General features: G+C 40.6%; 1 protein-coding gene across 3 annotated transcripts; it reads left to right on the top strand.

Annotated features, from left to right (window-relative positions):
• Positions 1-134: 134 nt before the first annotated feature.
• LOC124279953 lies at positions 135-12,949 on the top strand. 3 transcript variants are annotated; one of them, XR_006899537.1, is made up of 6 exons: positions 135-189; positions 2,895-4,339; positions 8,147-8,316; positions 9,195-9,968; positions 10,880-11,271; positions 11,372-12,949. XR_006899537.1 is itself a non-coding variant. In XM_046715835.1 (5 exons), the coding sequence occupies exons 2-5, from the start codon at positions 3,001-3,003 to the stop codon at positions 11,189-11,191; spliced, it is 2,595 nt and encodes an 864-aa protein (XP_046571791.1). In that variant the 5' UTR covers positions 135-189; positions 2,895-3,000; the 3' UTR covers positions 11,192-12,949. The 3 variants fall into 3 exon arrangements, 2 of the variants coding, with proteins under 2 accessions (XP_046571791.1, XP_046571792.1); XM_046715835.1 differs by having other exon boundaries at positions 10,880-12,949; XM_046715836.1 differs by lacking the exon at positions 135-189 and having other exon boundaries at positions 2,587-4,339; positions 10,880-12,949.
• The last annotated feature ends 2,141 nt before the right edge of the window (positions 12,950-15,090 follow it).

The following is a 15,090-nucleotide window of genomic DNA, read 5'->3' on the forward strand; positions in this document are numbered from 1 at the left end:
TATGAATTGACGGGAATTTCATGTTTCTTCATGAAATTATGTTGATCAAATCCATCGTTATATTTATAGATTTAACAATATATAGAGATTTCGTATTTGTATGCCATTTGGGATTTTATAGTCACAAGTAACTCATCAACCTCCAAACAGAAAAGAGTTGTCAAACGTGTGTTTACTCACAAGAAATGGGTAGGTAATCACTGTACTGTTTATTTAATTTGTAGATGCTGTATGTGATGCACCCTTTGTTTGTTTATGCATTATGTGCATCTGTTGCTATTTTGGCGTGATCCGATATGTGGATGCATTTTTTTTGTTTGTGGCATATCAAGAAGCACAATTCTTGCTACCGATCGGTGATTTATTGATTGATTTTTCCCGTTCACATGTTAGGGTTCACGACAGTAGATCTTAGCTCAGACTGCTGCTCAGTCACCACAGTTTTCTGCACATGTCATCTTGAGACATATAAATATAGAGAAACCCTTCATTAGGCTTCAATTGTAATCAATATTCCATTGATTACAAAAGTTCTTGTATTGGTACAGAGCAAACAGTCAGTCAGAGTCAGATTCACTATTCGTGACAGAACCATGGATAAAGTATCTTGTCACATAACATTCACTGATATTTAACATTTTCTGATGAATTGTCTAGTCAACAAAAATTTAGTACCATGTGTTTAAAAAGAGCAAAACATTTTTCAACTTTGAGACGTCTTTGTATGCAAACGTTCAGTTAGGGGTTGTTTCTATTCCAAACTACTCCCTAATTTCAACAATATTTTTTATTTAGTTCAGTGCAATGTAATCTCTAATTAGTGTAGCGGATCACAATTAAAGACCTATTCCACTAGTATTGGGAATTGGTTGAAATCTCACAATTCATGATTGCTTCATTACCAATGAACAATCATCGGAAAAAATTCGTCAGCGTGGTTTTTTAGATTTTGCTATCCAGGTTGTATTGCAGATATGTATAACATGATGCAACTTACTACTTTAAAGTGATGACAAATATATCATGAACATAAATTTCCTGGAGTCTTAGAGAAATATTCAGTCATGACTTTTCAGTTAGCGAAGTGAGTTTTCTTAGAATTAGACACGTTTTCAGGCTCTGACAGCTTCTAAGATATGTTCCATTTTCAAGTATTTCAAAGACTAAAACAGTAGTTCCAAAATCGTTTATGTTCCATTATGAGAAAATGTGATCGATTTGCTTGGTCGTCTGATTCACTGTGACCAGTCTTCGATTATTTCAATTATTTGGAAGACCACTAATTCCTACCTACTTAAGGCATGTGTGAATTTATGTTAATTTAAAGGGGCAATGATCCAGAGTGATTAATGTTTCACGCCAACAATTTAATTACATCGGGTGGTCAGTACCTGCTCCCTTTACTGTAATGGACACAGGGTACCGTTTACACCCATAACTCAGACCTCCCAAAACGCTGACCTCCTAAAATGCAGACAAAAATGGCACACTAATTAGTTGGGCCATGCTGGTCACCCCTAAATAATAAATGGCCTGGTCCACACTTTGATAAATATGTAGAACAAGGGACTAAGTGGACATCCTTGTCTAACACAAGTGGAACACACAAAATAATCAGATAGTTTTCTCCCTTCGCGGACAACTACAGCAGACATTGTCATATAAAGTATTATGTTGAAGAACACAAATTTTCCATGGATACCATATCATTGTAATAAAAGAAGTTAAAGTAATTTAGTTTGGTTAACCATGTCAAACGCTTTCTTGAAATCCACGAAAGCACAGTAGAATCTGCATTTTCCTCAAGTTATATGCATTTGAACAATAGATTGATCATGAAGAATGAATATGTTGTCAACTGTTAAATGATGTTTTTTAAACCTCCCTTAGTATTCACCAGTTACACCTTCATTCTCGACAAATGTATTAATTATCTTCTTTATGATGGATGTAAATAATTTACACAAAGTGTTCAACATCAATATGCCCCTATAGTTACCAGGTTCATTATTACTTCCCTTTTTATACATAGGTATTATAATATCAGTAGTCCATGTAGCTGGGAAATGACCTTCACACAATATTTGTGAAAACAATTAAGCAAGGTAGGGTGCAATCATATCCTTAATTTTCTTTAAAAATTCTGTTGTTCTGCTATTGTTATATCATATGACAGTTCATCATTTACACAATCAGTATAATGTTCATAACTATGTTCAGGAATATAGTTTCTAATATAAGCATCCAACTCCTGGTTACAGCCATCACGTGATACAGGATTTAATAAATCTTTAAAATATGTATGCCATGTTTCCGGTAAAATATTATTCTTATCAGATCGCCTAGATGAATATTTTTTTACTTTTACATATTATTGATTAAATAAATATTGATGAAATAAAGGATCACTTGCTACATTGTCAAAACTCGTTACATGGGTGATACCATTTTTCTTTAAGGTCACATGCAACCAAAAAATCAAACATAATTAAAGCACAATTATCATTTATTCATGACATATAATATACATTGCTGATTATGAAAAAACATATAAACAAAATTAAAATCACAAGTACTTCACAAGTATTCAAACAAAACATTGCATATTATCATGATAATAGAATAATGTATAAATCTTTATTAAATCATCTCATTCAATTGCTCTCAAATCGCATCAATGAATCTGTCTCATGAATATGTGTTGGTATTTTACCTTAAAATTTACTAAAAACGTGACTTGGAAAATGTTTTTTACCCATTAAGGAAAGATTTCACTTTAGACAAGGGCATGAATATTGGTCTCTGTCTAGGTCTAGGCAAGTTTGTGATAAAGCTGTCTTTTTTGCATCACCTGATCACATGATGAATGCGAGTAATTCCCTATCTAATTCCAGATATACTTCTGTTGGAATACCAGGAGAATTCTAAGATAACAAAACCAGGACACAGATATAGGAGAATGGACAGCAGTTGGTCATTATCATCAAACTAGTCACTTCTATGTTCACCTTCCTAGGCGATGTTCAGACGATGGTGTTCGCTCTGAACCGATGGAGGAGAACCACCCGGGGGAAGAAGATTCTGCTTATTCTAGCTGCTGGTCTGATTATTGTCATCATCAACATCATATGTGGTGTCAACTTCATGGACGCCCGCTATCCTGTTGACTACAATACTGATGACAAGTCTTCTCCATTTCGCGTACCTGACACAAACAGTGAGAACTTCTTCAGAGAACAACGCCGACGTGAAAGACTTCAGATTTTCCAAAAGATTTTCGAAAAACAGAGTCGCAGAAAATCACAAATCAGTAATCAGACCTGTCAGCATCCCCATTTGGATTTGAAGCATGATAGCAACAAAGATGCATTTCATTCTATGCCTCCACTGAACTGTACAGGGAAGAGCTTGTTCTACCTACACAATCGGGTTGCACGGCTCAACAACACTGTGCTGCAGGGTAAGGAGCTTGGCAAGTGTTTGTATTTTGGGATAGAACGAATGACTGATGATTTCTTTACCTACACAGAGAGCTTAGAAAAGACAGCACCTCCATATGACCTCATTTTAAATCACGACTTTCTGAGAATACAGTGTAACTATAAGAGCTCGGAAGATGAAGAAAACAATAATGTGTATCCTGGTTTTCGAAGACTGATGTCAACAGAACATAGGCGCCAAAAGGATTATTTTACAAAAAGTCAAAATGGTTCCTTTCATGAAACTAATTTCAAACGTAATCATGATGTATTTGACAGAAAAAATTTGAAAGATGTGATCCATTTTTCTCAACAGCCTCATATAGACAAAAAGTCAAATTCTTCTTTTGACGAATTGAAAACATGGAATACATCAGCTTCTTCACAGAATGGTCAAGCACGGAAGCTAAACCAGCTGAACTTTGAGGAGGGTAGAGCTGGAGATGAGTTAAAAGAACCAATGAACGGTGCCGGCGACATCATGGCACCATTTCCAGGTGGAAATTCTGATGAGAGTAATCCTGCGGTTGGGCAGGGTTTAGATGACAGCGAGGGATTTGACTACCAGCATTTTATGGGAGCTGAATGGATGGATAAAGATTTTGATCAGTTTCTTGTTCAAGTTGTTCCGAAGCAAGAAGTGTTTGAAAGAATTGCCAAGGCTAAATCCAACATGAAGAAGCCATCGTCCAATATGAACATCCTCATCATAGCCATGGATTCAATGTCACAGCTGTCCTACCAGAGGAAACTACCGCTGACTTATCGATACCTGAAGGAAGAGCTGGGGGCGATCATGCTGGATGGCTACAATATTGTCGGTGATGCTACCACTGCTGCCCTCATCCCCATGTTAACAGGTGAGGCTAGCATGTTATAAATGTCTTGATGGAACTTTACAAGTAAGTGGTCTGAAGAATGTGGTAAATTTTAGTCTGTAGTAATTGTTTTCAGCTTTAATTAAGCTTTTATAAAAAATATAAATAAAAAAGAACTCAAGCTGTCTGGTTGAATCTAAAAAGCAAAATCTTCTCTGAGCTATTCTCTGAACAGAGAAACACCCGTGAAGATCTGAGTTAGAATCGATCTTCAGTAACCCATGCTTGTCGTAAGAGGCGAGTAACGGGATCGGGTGGTCAGGCTTGCTGACTTGGTTGACAAATGTCATTGTATACCAATTTTGTCGATCAAAGTTTATACTGTTGATCACTGGATTGTCTTGTCCAGACTCTATCATTTACAGACCGCCAATCCCGTTAGTCGCCTCTTACGACAAGCATGGGTTGCTGAAGACCAATTATAACCCGGATCTTTACGGGTCCACTGTTTTGTGATAATTAACAAGGCAATTATTCTATGGTATGAGTGGTCATTGTGAAAAATGCATATTGTCCCAATAACAAATACCATAAGCATCAGTTTATTTATGAAAGGGTATAAATGAACACATTACTGTAACCTGTAATTGTTTGATTGGCATTCTTGAAGTTGGTGAGTCAAAAAATGAAACAGACAACTTCTTGTTTATTGCATTAAGCGATATTTCGATGTAGATTCTTACATCGAAACGTCGCTTAATGCAATAAACAAGAAGTTGTCATGCATAACCTGCCCATCCAACTACTGACAGACTATAAGTAGTAATAGAGAGGGGTACTACCGCAGATGCGGCTTAGAGGCTTATTTGTGGGAATTAAGCCTCCCAGCCCCCCTTTAAAAAATATCGAGGGCCATCCTTTGATGTGCCTCCAGCCTAGACCCAAAGTTCCGAGCACTGAGTTATCAGCTGGCTCGCCAGTGTGATGGTTAGAGCGTTGGACTCGTAATCCAGCATTTGCAGTTTGAGTCGGGGTAGCGATGAACACACTTTTGCAAGTCTGAGTCGAGGTGTAAAGGTCAGTCCTCCTCGCAGGAGGATTGATCTGTCACGTGGGCACGCGAGGTCGGGGGTCATTCCTCCTCCGAGGAGGACTGACCTGGGAAATCTGTGTCGGGTCATTTCTCCTCGAAGGAGGACTGACCTGTCACGTGACTATGTTATGTTGATTGTGGTTTCTAAGCCAAACCAAGATGGCGACCGAGCTTAGCAACGGGGTATGGACTGGGTTTATCCTGACCAACAACCCATTTTAAAAAATTTTAAACGTAGCCGTAATATTCAGGGACAACCCTTTCTGAAAACTATGTCATGATGACATCTACGAAGCAGTTGAACGTGAATCTTTTACGTTCTTGGTCAGGAAGGCTTGGATGATCTGTTGTCGGCCTTGTTCTATGAGCTTTTTTTTCTCGTCTTCGCTGAAGTCGGCGGTTTTCCGAGTCTTGGTTCGAATCTCTTCCTTCATGCGGTGGTACTTGGCAAGTTCGGTTAAAATCAGGCGGAACTCTTCTTCGGAGATTTTACTGTCCGTGACCGCCGATGAGACGTGGTTGTCGATTGTGTTCAGTTTGGCTTCGGCAAGCACCCTGATCTCGTCGTGTTTTAAGGCCTTCCGTTGCAGACGACGTGAAATGAATTTAAGGGCTACTCCCACCAGCCCCGATGCCCTGGCGGCTATTTCCAACCCAAGGACAACGGGTGCGGTCACAATGGTCGACAACAAGCTGATGCTGGCACCCCCGAGTCCCTTGCTGGCGACCACGAGGGCCGTGTCCATGCCGTCGATGGCATTGACGGCCCGATGGTACTTTTTGTGCAATCCGAGTCGCACGCCGCGTTGTCATTCCAGTTGGCGTTTGATGTCGCTGATCTGTTGCAAACGAAATCCATCAACAGTTTCGAGCGTTTGAGCCACGTCGTCCATGGCCGGATACAATCCCATCTTGCACTATATATATATAGTTTACTTAAATAATATTTAATTGGTCCTCCGTCAATCGTTGATGAATATACTTTAAGCTGATGAGGTACACGTGTTCGATGCAAAAGCAAAATTTCATCTATATATAATAAAAACCTCGACTCCCTCGAGGCTTGTGGTGGAAGCTGTTCCTAGTTGTACATAAATACGACAGCGTTGATTTTTATGGCGATCATGCCCGCAGATGTTTCCCCAGACAGAAGTCCCACCTGTTGTCCGGAGGCATTTCCAAGAACGAATAATAAGGGTAGAACCTGGTATCACAGTGATCCACGAGTCTGGGACTTCACTATATCGTTTTAAATAGAGCCATTTCGATGCGTCTTCCGAGTGAGGGACTAGCATATAACCCATTTGATCTGGTAATGGTGATGCGTACATTCCCTTTTTATGAAACGGAATAAAACTTCCCAGTAGAACCCATTGTTTTTTAGTTCGAGGATATTACGATCCTGATCCATGACGAGATAGGGGTAGGTCAGGACGATATTGATGATCCAGTTCAATTCGACGATGACTTCTCGACGTTGATACATGTTGTTTTGTAAGTGCAGGACGCATAAGCGTTTTCCTCGCATCGCTTCGTTTAATCCTCGCGTGTCCCTCGGTGATCAGAGAACGCGATGGTGGCTTCATGGAGTCACGCTTGTCATGGATTTTATTAGAGAAATTTTAATTGGTTTTCGGATAATTTTTCGGCCGGCCCACTTCAAACCCAGCAGATGTATGTTATCATGTAGGAAAATGTTCGTGAGGGATATCATGTTTTCCACAGTGACATTGACTCCCTGCTGACTAGTGAAGGCATCCACGCCCACCCGCGACGTGAAATCAGTGGAGACATGGGACTGAGGATCCACAAAGTGGTGGGCTACAACAATGAAATCGCCATTGCGACCGCACGATCAAAAGTTAGGTATCAATCACGATGTCAACGTGATTTGAGTCCCTCCACCCACGCATGCCGTGAAAGGGGATCGAAACTCCACTTGATGATGCCATCATGGAGAAGGTTTCACCAGCACCAGAGCCCAGCTTCAACCATCACCACCACGCCTATCACCACGCTGACACAAAACGGCCATGGGAACGTGGCGCCATGGTCGACGGATCGTGGTTCAGATTTTATTAGGTGAAAAGCCACCGGTAATAAGGCGAAGCGACTGGTTCTGGCGCTACTGTAGCTAGTATAGAGGGAGCCCAGCTCAAGATAAATAATGGATTGTGGCCTCTACAATTTTTTCAGCGCTTTGTCGACTAATGTATCTTATTCAGCGTGGTTCAAACTACCTACAGGCATCGTGGTTTGTATTTTATGAGACATGGATTCGAGGTGAAAAGCCACCAAACGCGGTTCGAAGTGAGCCATCTCATTGAAGCCGTAGTGGAATGATGAGTTTCAGACATCCTTTTATGCTTACTATAGACGGAGCCCGGGTTTAAGAGGATGATGCAATCTCAGGATAAACCTGTTAAACCGAAGGAGAAAGGCAGCCGACGCTTAATTCCCCTTTGGGAAAGAATGCGAAAACCATCAATCTTCGATTTCATCCCTTGGGGGAATTGCAGCTGCCGGGGACATTTTGCTACTTTTTTAACCTTTCTATCTTGGCACATCGAAGGATGCCTCTCGCTAGACCATCGCAATTTTTAAGGGGGGCTGGGGAACTTATTTCATAAAAATAAGCCTCTAAGCCGCATCTGTGGCAAACACACACACACACACACACGCACACACACACACCCCCCCTCTATTACTACTCTATAGTAGTATCGGTGTTGAGGCATGTTGTTGTGTTGTTTCAGGGAAGACGGAGATGGAGTTGCCGGAGGTGCGGAAGGAGGAGGAGGATGCAAACTTTGTCGACGTCTACCCCATGGTGTGGAACCGCTTCAAGGAGGCTGGCTACGCCACTCTGTTTGCAGAGGATGAGCCATCCATCAGCACCTTCAACTTGCGCTTTAATGGATTCCAGGTGAGCACTTGCCAGACACACAAGCAAGGGAACAAATGTACCATTTCATGTTCAAAATATGGCTGCAATGATTACACTATTAGGTGAATATGATGTGATGAATACGAATATTTAATCATCATATTTAACTACTAACTCAATAGTTCTACTAACTCTCAGGACATTGTCAACATCAGTCAAACTGACTTGACCCTAGCACCAGTTATGATATTGTGCCAAGGATTTATGTATGAATTTGAACAAAGTAAACTGGCAAATTGGGAAAAAAGTCATTATTTTCCTGTGGTATTTTAACATTAAGCATTTCCAGTTCAGTAAAGTACAAGTCAGCATTTGTCCTGTTATGACATACATGCAACCCATCCATAGCCGTAACACTGCTTAATATTTCAAATTTTGACAAGGACTGGGTAGATAAATAAATAATTGGTTGTGGTTTTCAATATCAAGTTGCAATCATATTACAGCTTCAGATCAGAATTTATTGATATTCTCACTCACACTCACTCACTCACTCACTCACTCACCACCACTCACTCACTCACTCACTCACTCACTCACTCACTCACTCACTCACTCACTCACTCACTCACTCACTCACTCACTCACTCACTCTCACTCACTCACTCACTCACTCAACATCCTGCGCTTTGATTGTAATAGGGATCGGGTGGTCAGGTTTACTGACTTGGTTGACACGAGTCATCGTGATCCCAATTATATAGATCGATGCTCAATTGATCACTGGATTGCCTGGTCTGGATTGCCACCGAGTCAATTATTTCCAGACTGTCACCATATAGCTGGAAATTCCTAAGTGTGGTGTTCAACTACAAACAGTGGAATAGTCTCACTCACTCACTTCATGATGTTTTCAGGAATCTCCTGCTGACCACTACATGCGGCCATTCTGGCAGGCCATCTGGGAGTCCGGTCTTCGGTCACAGAGTCCGCGGTACACCACTGGCGCCACCAAACACCACATCTACATGCTGGACTACCTTAAAGACTTCTTTGTCAACTACAACAACGTGTCCAAGTTTGCATTTGGCTTCAGCGTGGAACTCACTCACTGGGACAACAACCCTGGGGAGTACATGGACAGAGATCTTGTAGAGTTCCTGCAGCTTTTTCAGAAGAAGGGTTACCTTGACAACACAATGCTGGTTGTCATGGGCGACCATGGTGCTAGATACAGCAAGGTGCGGAATACGGTTCAGGGGAAGCTTGAAGAGAGACTGCCAATGATGTCACTTGTGTTGCCGCCATGGTTTCGTCATGAATATCCAAAAGCTAATGCAGCGTTAAAACGGAATAGTAAACGTCTAACAACACCGTTTGACATTCATGAAACATTTTTAGATTTGTTGAATCTTGAACGATTGACAGTCCCCATTAATCCAGAACAGAGGGGGATGAGTGTATTGAGAGACATTCCAGATAACCGAACCTGTGCTTCGGCCAGGATCGACATCCACTGGTGTGCTTGTCTTCATCAGGTGAAGGTCAACATCGAGGATAAGTTTGTTGTGACAGCGTCTGAGAAGGTTGTCAACTACATTAATGGGTTCACAGAGAAGCTTCGCGGTAACTGCTCGGAACTAAGTCTGAAGAGAATATACACTGCTTACATGGTGCTGCCCAATGAGAAGGTAAGGTTCAACATCAGTTTTTTTTAACTTTGGCGCCTCTGTTGTCGTTTTTGGGCATATGGATTCAATCATGTTGCATTGTAGGATATTTCGCGTTACAAGGATGTTTTCGTACAGAATACCTATTATGGAAAGTAGAGATATCCTCACGCGGAATATCTATTTTAGAATGTTTTGACCAGCAACATGGCGGACACGATGAGCTTTCTAGCCATGTATAACATGAATGGGTTCGTCCCTGCTGGGAGAGGCGTTGTTAGGGGTGAAAGTTCGGCGTTTTCAGGGTTTGATTTCACACATTTTAAATATTATCACATATACGATTATGTTTGTAGGGGGTTTATATCAAATAAAAAGACTCTTTATCAAAACAGCGTGTTGTATCGTGAAGTACATGTGTTAATTATATTGAAAAAAAAAAAAAAATCAAAATCTCGATTTTGACGTATTGAAGCAAAAATGTCAATTTAAGGTGCGTGTCTGGCCTTAAATATCTATCGGAAATCTGTTTCTTGATATCACTTGGATCCCCACAATGGTTCAGTGTTTGAAGTCCATTTCTAGTGTCTCTCTCATTTTATTGCTGGAATGTTGCCAGTAGCAGCGTAAAATCATACTCACTGAAAGCACTGCGACAGGATTGTCTCCCTTTACAAGTTTCTGTGGGGATTCACACACAGGTCCCAGCAACTCAGGCTTAATTTATGAGGGGACTGAGTGGTCAGTGACCAGGTTTACTGCGTGTTATTGTATCATTATGTCAATCACTGGATTGTGTGGTTGATGCTTGATTGTTTAATTGACTGAAGTGGTCTTTGAATATTGCTGAGTGTGGCGTCAAACAACTCATATTTTTTAACTGTAATCCTTACTAATACGAGATGTTGATGTCATTTACGGTTTCTTCCCAGGTACTGAAGTTCCAAAAGACGACCGACCCAGATTCAAGGAATGCTAATTTCAGTGGGTCAGTTGACCTTGACAAAGCTCACTACCAAATTACCCTGGAGACACATCCCAGTGATGCCATCTATGAGGTTACAGTTCAGGTAGACTTCCGTAACGAGACATACCAATATCACGTGACTCCAGAGATCAGTCGCCTTAATCTGTACGGAGACCAGCCCAAGTGTATTCAGAAACACCATCCAGACCTCAGAAAGTATTGTTTTTGTCGGGACTTTGTAAAGCCAATCTCTGAGGTCGGGAAGGGAGTGGCTTAGAGCCCAACTGTATTGAGAAACACCATCTTGACCTCAGAAAGTATTGTTTTTGTCGGGACTTTGTAAAGCCAATCTCTGAGGTCAGGAAGGGAGTGGCTTAGAGCCCAAGTGTATTCAGAAACACCATCCAGAACTTAGAAGTATTGTTTTTGTTGGGACTTTGTAGAGCCAGTCTCTGAGGTCGTAAAGGGAGTGGCTTAGAGCCCAAGTGTATTCAGAAACACCATCTTGACCTCAGAAAGTATTGTTTTTGTCGGGAGTTTGTAAAGCCAGTCTTTGAGGTCGTAAAGGGAGTGGCTTAGAGCCTAAGTGTATTCAGATACTCCATTCTGACCTCAGAAAGATAATCATGTTGATATGTTATGTTATCTGAAAGATATATTATAAGATTCCAAATGGTGAAAGAGCCATGTGTTTATGCCAGTTGCAGCATGAAGAGTGCTATTTTACAGTGATTTTGACTCTATATACATGTTTATACATATACATAGCTCGGCTAATCTTTGTGATTACAGGCCATTTGGAAGAAAATTAAAGTGTTTCTCACATTATGATGCACCAGCTTTCAAATCCCTGAAACACCTAAGTGATGAATTGCCAGATTTTAGAATAGGACCCTGATTATCAAGACAGTGAAATTCTGTCTATGGTGGTACTACTTCCATTAATTACTTCTTCATGACCAAACAATATAATTGTATGGATAAACGAGGCGAGACTATGAGGAGTTTAACAAATATAAACTGTTATTACTGTAAATTATGATGATTTAGCTCGTCACCTGTGAGCATAGACGTTCCTTGATCAATGTCCTGGATATGAATAAAACTGTGTGCGGTCCTCTGGGTATTGATCCAGTTACAAATCCGAGGTTATATGGCCAGTTTTTCAGAATCAGACAATATTTGTTAGTTCAATATATTGTTATCATACTTATGTCCAACATATGTGATATTTTTTATCGATGACTTTGACAGATGTTTTTAAAATATGCAAAGACATACCCCATCTGTCATTATTTAAAAAAAATATTGTCTTTGATAATTTATTGGCAAACAGATGTTTGTGTTTTGCTCACCTTTGAAAACCTTGAACATTGATTGTGTTCTTGTCCGAGTTTGTGGTGGCATGACTGGTCATGTGTTCCTCATGTGTGTACAATATAGACCAGTTTGATAACCAGAGATGTATTGAGCACCTGACTGAAAGATGTAACTCACAGTACTGTTGTTTGTGTAACATACAGTATATTATGTGGGATGTATTGTGAAGGAAAAATGTTAATTATCTATGTCATGGGGTTGGAGAGTATTTCCTTAACCATGCTCCGTAGGTGTTCATAACCGATTGGCTGTTACAGAAATAACTGCCCCTGTTTTGTTGGGGTGGTGGGGTAGCCTAATGGTTGATTCCCCACATGGGTACAATGTGTGAAACCCATTTCTGATATTCCCAGCGGTGATATTGCTGGAGTATTGCTAAAAGCGACGTAAAACCATACTCTCCCTCCCTGGTTGGTTGGTTGCCTTTCAGAAAGTATTTGGAAGCTCTTTTTCTACTACGTTGATCATGTACTTTTGTAATTGGGAATGTTTACAGTTTTATTAGAATCGATCAGTAACCACACCTATATTTTTGAGATAATTGTCTTTCACGTTGAAGGTCAAGGTCATAGCCTACAAGAAATTACCCCGAGATATTGCTGAGAATCTGATTAAGGTTGTTGGTTAATGAAATTTGGTACATTTTTTTAGGTGAGCTAAGAACGTTTTTCAGAAAGTATGCATGTTTTTTATTCAAGTTTTGTTTTTGTTTTTGTCATGGTGAGTTCTTTGATGGCCAGAGAAGACAATTTTATCATGTATACTTGTAAGTCATTTTCAATTGTCATCGTGATCTACTTTTATTGAAACCATGGCCAGTGTGTTGAGATATTTATGGTATCGTCGCCTTTCATCATGTTCATCTCAATAGGCTGTTGATCACTGGATTGTCTGGTCCAGACTTGATTATTTGCAGACTGTCGTCATATAGTGGAATACTGCTGAGTGTTACTATAGTCCTCGAGAAACACCAGGTGTTCATCAGATTCCTTTTAGTGGTATGTGGGGCGGTGGGGTAGCCTAGTGGTTAAAGCGTTGGCTCGTCACGCCGAAGACCCGGGTTCGAATCCCCACATGGGTACAATGTGTGAAGCCCATTTCTGGTGTCCCCTGCCACGATGTTGCTGGAATATTGCTAAAAGCGGCGTAAAACCAAACTCAGTCAGTCAGTTTAGTGGTATGTTCATATTGGCCAGAGAATGTTTACAGGGCAGTTCATTAGTTTATATTTATAGAGTTGGTTTCATTTGTACTATCTTAATCCATGAATATAGAGCATTTTATGTTATTTTATTGTTTTTTGCTTGTGGGTCGAAATCCACAAACCAAAGAATGAAGCTTTCTCCTCAATAACAGCTGGGTATGAGCAAACATGTTTTTGTGGAACAAGGCAAAATACCAGTTGTATAACCACTTTGCCAAAGTCAGATGGCATGCCTCTGTTGTGAGTCATTCCATTAGTATGTATAGTATTAGTCAACCCTCAGTATATAGTATCTGGCATTGGTCTTCTATCTTTGAGTGTGGTGGGGTAGTCTAGTGGTTAAAGCGTTGGCTCGTCACGCCGAAGGCCTGGGTTAGAATCCCCACATGGGTACAATGTGTGAAGCCCGTTTCTGGTGTCCCCTGACGTGATGTTGCTGGAATATTGCTAAAAGCGGCGTAAAACCAAACTCAGTCAGTCAGTCAGTCTTCTATCATTGGGTGCGGTGGGGTAGCCTAGTGGTTAAAGGTTTGATTCCCTACATCACTACAATGTGTGAAGCCCATGTCAGGTGTCCCCTGCCATGATATTACTGGAATAAAGGTAAAAGCAGCGTAAATACATAGTCACTCATCTATAATTGTAATAAATGAGATGCTCTATGTTACCTAAGATCTATAAATAGACATTATCTACAGCATCTGTTCAATGCCACCAGTTAGATGAAGGTTTACTGGTGGGGGTGAGGAGAGGTGGAGTGAGAGGGGGTTTAAAGATGAGTGAGAGGTTATCAGCGTTTAAAATTCCCGCCTGCCCCACCGTCCGGAACGGTCTATTTTCATTTGGACGGTCAAATTTCCAAAGTAGCCTGTCCTGTGGTCTGGTAGATGTTTTTACCCCTAACAGTAAATATTTCATAATATCAGACAGGTTCTCTTGTCGTCAGTTTGAGGTGTTTATGGTATTTTGATAATTATGTTAAACTATTTACGATTGGACAGTTCATTTTACAAAAGCCAATCACAACACGTACTTTCAGTTTACCTAAACTCGGTGCATTGCCTCACCCTATGTAGTTCATTGTGATGCTTGCAAACAGTAAGGTATTCAGAAACCTGAGTTTTGTTTTCATTGTTGAAAACTGGACAGGCAAGTTTGTATCCGGACTGGTAATTCTTTACTAGTCACCAGTCTGGCTGTCTGGCTTGGAATTTTGGGAGTTTTAAACACTGAGGTTATTGTACCTTCATGCATGAGTGTGTGTTTGCTTGTGTCTGCTTCTTCTAGTATGGACTTAAGTTGCTTTTATAGTGCTAGCTTCCCTAGATACCACAATTCAACATGGATGCTTCCAGCAATAGTCCTCGCTTCATCACTGAATGAAAAGTGCCAGGTTAACAACAAGTACCATTTTTTGGTATGACTGGTTGGGGATCAAACCTCGATCTGTCGCCCTCTGGGCAGACACTCTATCCACTGACCATCGTTTTGAGGATGTGGATGGAAAAGTAATGAAAGAATGGGTGGTTTGTTTGTTTGTTTGTTTGAAACAAACACTTGATCATGATGCTGGGTGGGTTGCTCAAACGCTT

Source organism: Haliotis rubra, unplaced genomic scaffold (assembly GCF_003918875.1).
Source record: "Haliotis rubra isolate DU_JTF1 unplaced genomic scaffold, ASM391887v1 Scf259, whole genome shotgun sequence".
NCBI lineage: Eukaryota > Metazoa > Mollusca > Gastropoda > Lepetellida > Haliotidae > Haliotis > Haliotis rubra.